General features: G+C 48.1%; 1 protein-coding gene across 1 annotated transcript in view; it reads right to left on the bottom strand.

Moving 5' to 3' along the window:
* BTBD1 (BTB (POZ) domain containing 1) overlaps positions 1-842 on the bottom strand; it is a 23035-nt gene that overhangs the window by 9488 nt on the left and 12705 nt on the right. The window contains exon 4 of the mRNA XM_015424336.1: positions 414-611. Coding sequence (XP_015279822.1) covers positions 414-611 — 198 coding nt within the window. The remainder of the gene's footprint in view (positions 1-413; positions 612-842) is intronic.

The raw sequence follows: 842 nt of genomic DNA, 5'->3' as shown, positions 1-842 counted from the left end.
TCTCCATCCCCCCTTCCTGTGTGCCTCCTCCACCCCGGCCAGGCGCAGAGAGCGAGCGAGAGGGGCTGGCGGGCAGAGACCCTCGATCTGCGCCGCCTTTTCTCTCTTGCCGGTTAGGGTGGCGGGGGGCGCAGTTTGGCACCCCTGAGGGCCAGCGCGCCCTAGGCAAGCAGCTAGCTCGCCTAGCGGGCGAGCCGGCCCTGCCTAGGCTCAAGCTGCCAAGAGTCTCACTGGACTGCCACAAAGCCAAGCTCCTTTAGAAGTCATTACAACTCTCACAAGTATTCTGTACTTCTCCCTTGCTTTTTAAATTCCCCATGTAAACATGCTGTCAAATAAATGTCTCTGTAGCACATGCTAAGATGCATCAGCTTTCCCCTCTCTCCTAACAGTGAGGTGATCCACAACATTACCTGCTGCAAACTCTTCAATAGTCATCAGTGGAAAACGGATTAAGGAGAGGGCTTTGCCAAGCACTTTCTGTTTATTTGCAGAGGTGACAGGTAACTGCTGTCTTTGACATTCTGCTTCAGCCCAGCGAACAACAGCTCCAAAAAGTCTACTCTCTCGAATACTGAGTGTGTCTCTTTCCAAAACTGCACATAAAGTGTCTACAGGGGGAAAGAATCATCAAGTTAACTGCAGATAATAGAACTTTCTCTCCAAAGTTTTATTTAAAAATTACTTCGGCTTCTTTTTGAGAAATTAAATAATGTATTAAAGTTCAAAACTATTTTAGTAGTGTGTTTCTTTTTCTGTGTTCCACAGGTTATTAGTTAACTCAAAACTGTCTTACGTGAAGAGAAGAGGGCCACCTACCTGGCAATGGCCTGCATTCCCCC

Source organism: Gekko japonicus, unplaced genomic scaffold (assembly GCF_001447785.1).
Source record: "Gekko japonicus isolate JY-2015 unplaced genomic scaffold, Gekko_japonicus_V1.1 scaffold3703, whole genome shotgun sequence".
Classification (NCBI taxonomy): domain Eukaryota; kingdom Metazoa; phylum Chordata; class Lepidosauria; order Squamata; family Gekkonidae; genus Gekko; species Gekko japonicus.
Note: the sequence above shows the minus strand (reverse complement) of the source record. Positions and strands in the feature narration are given on the sequence as shown.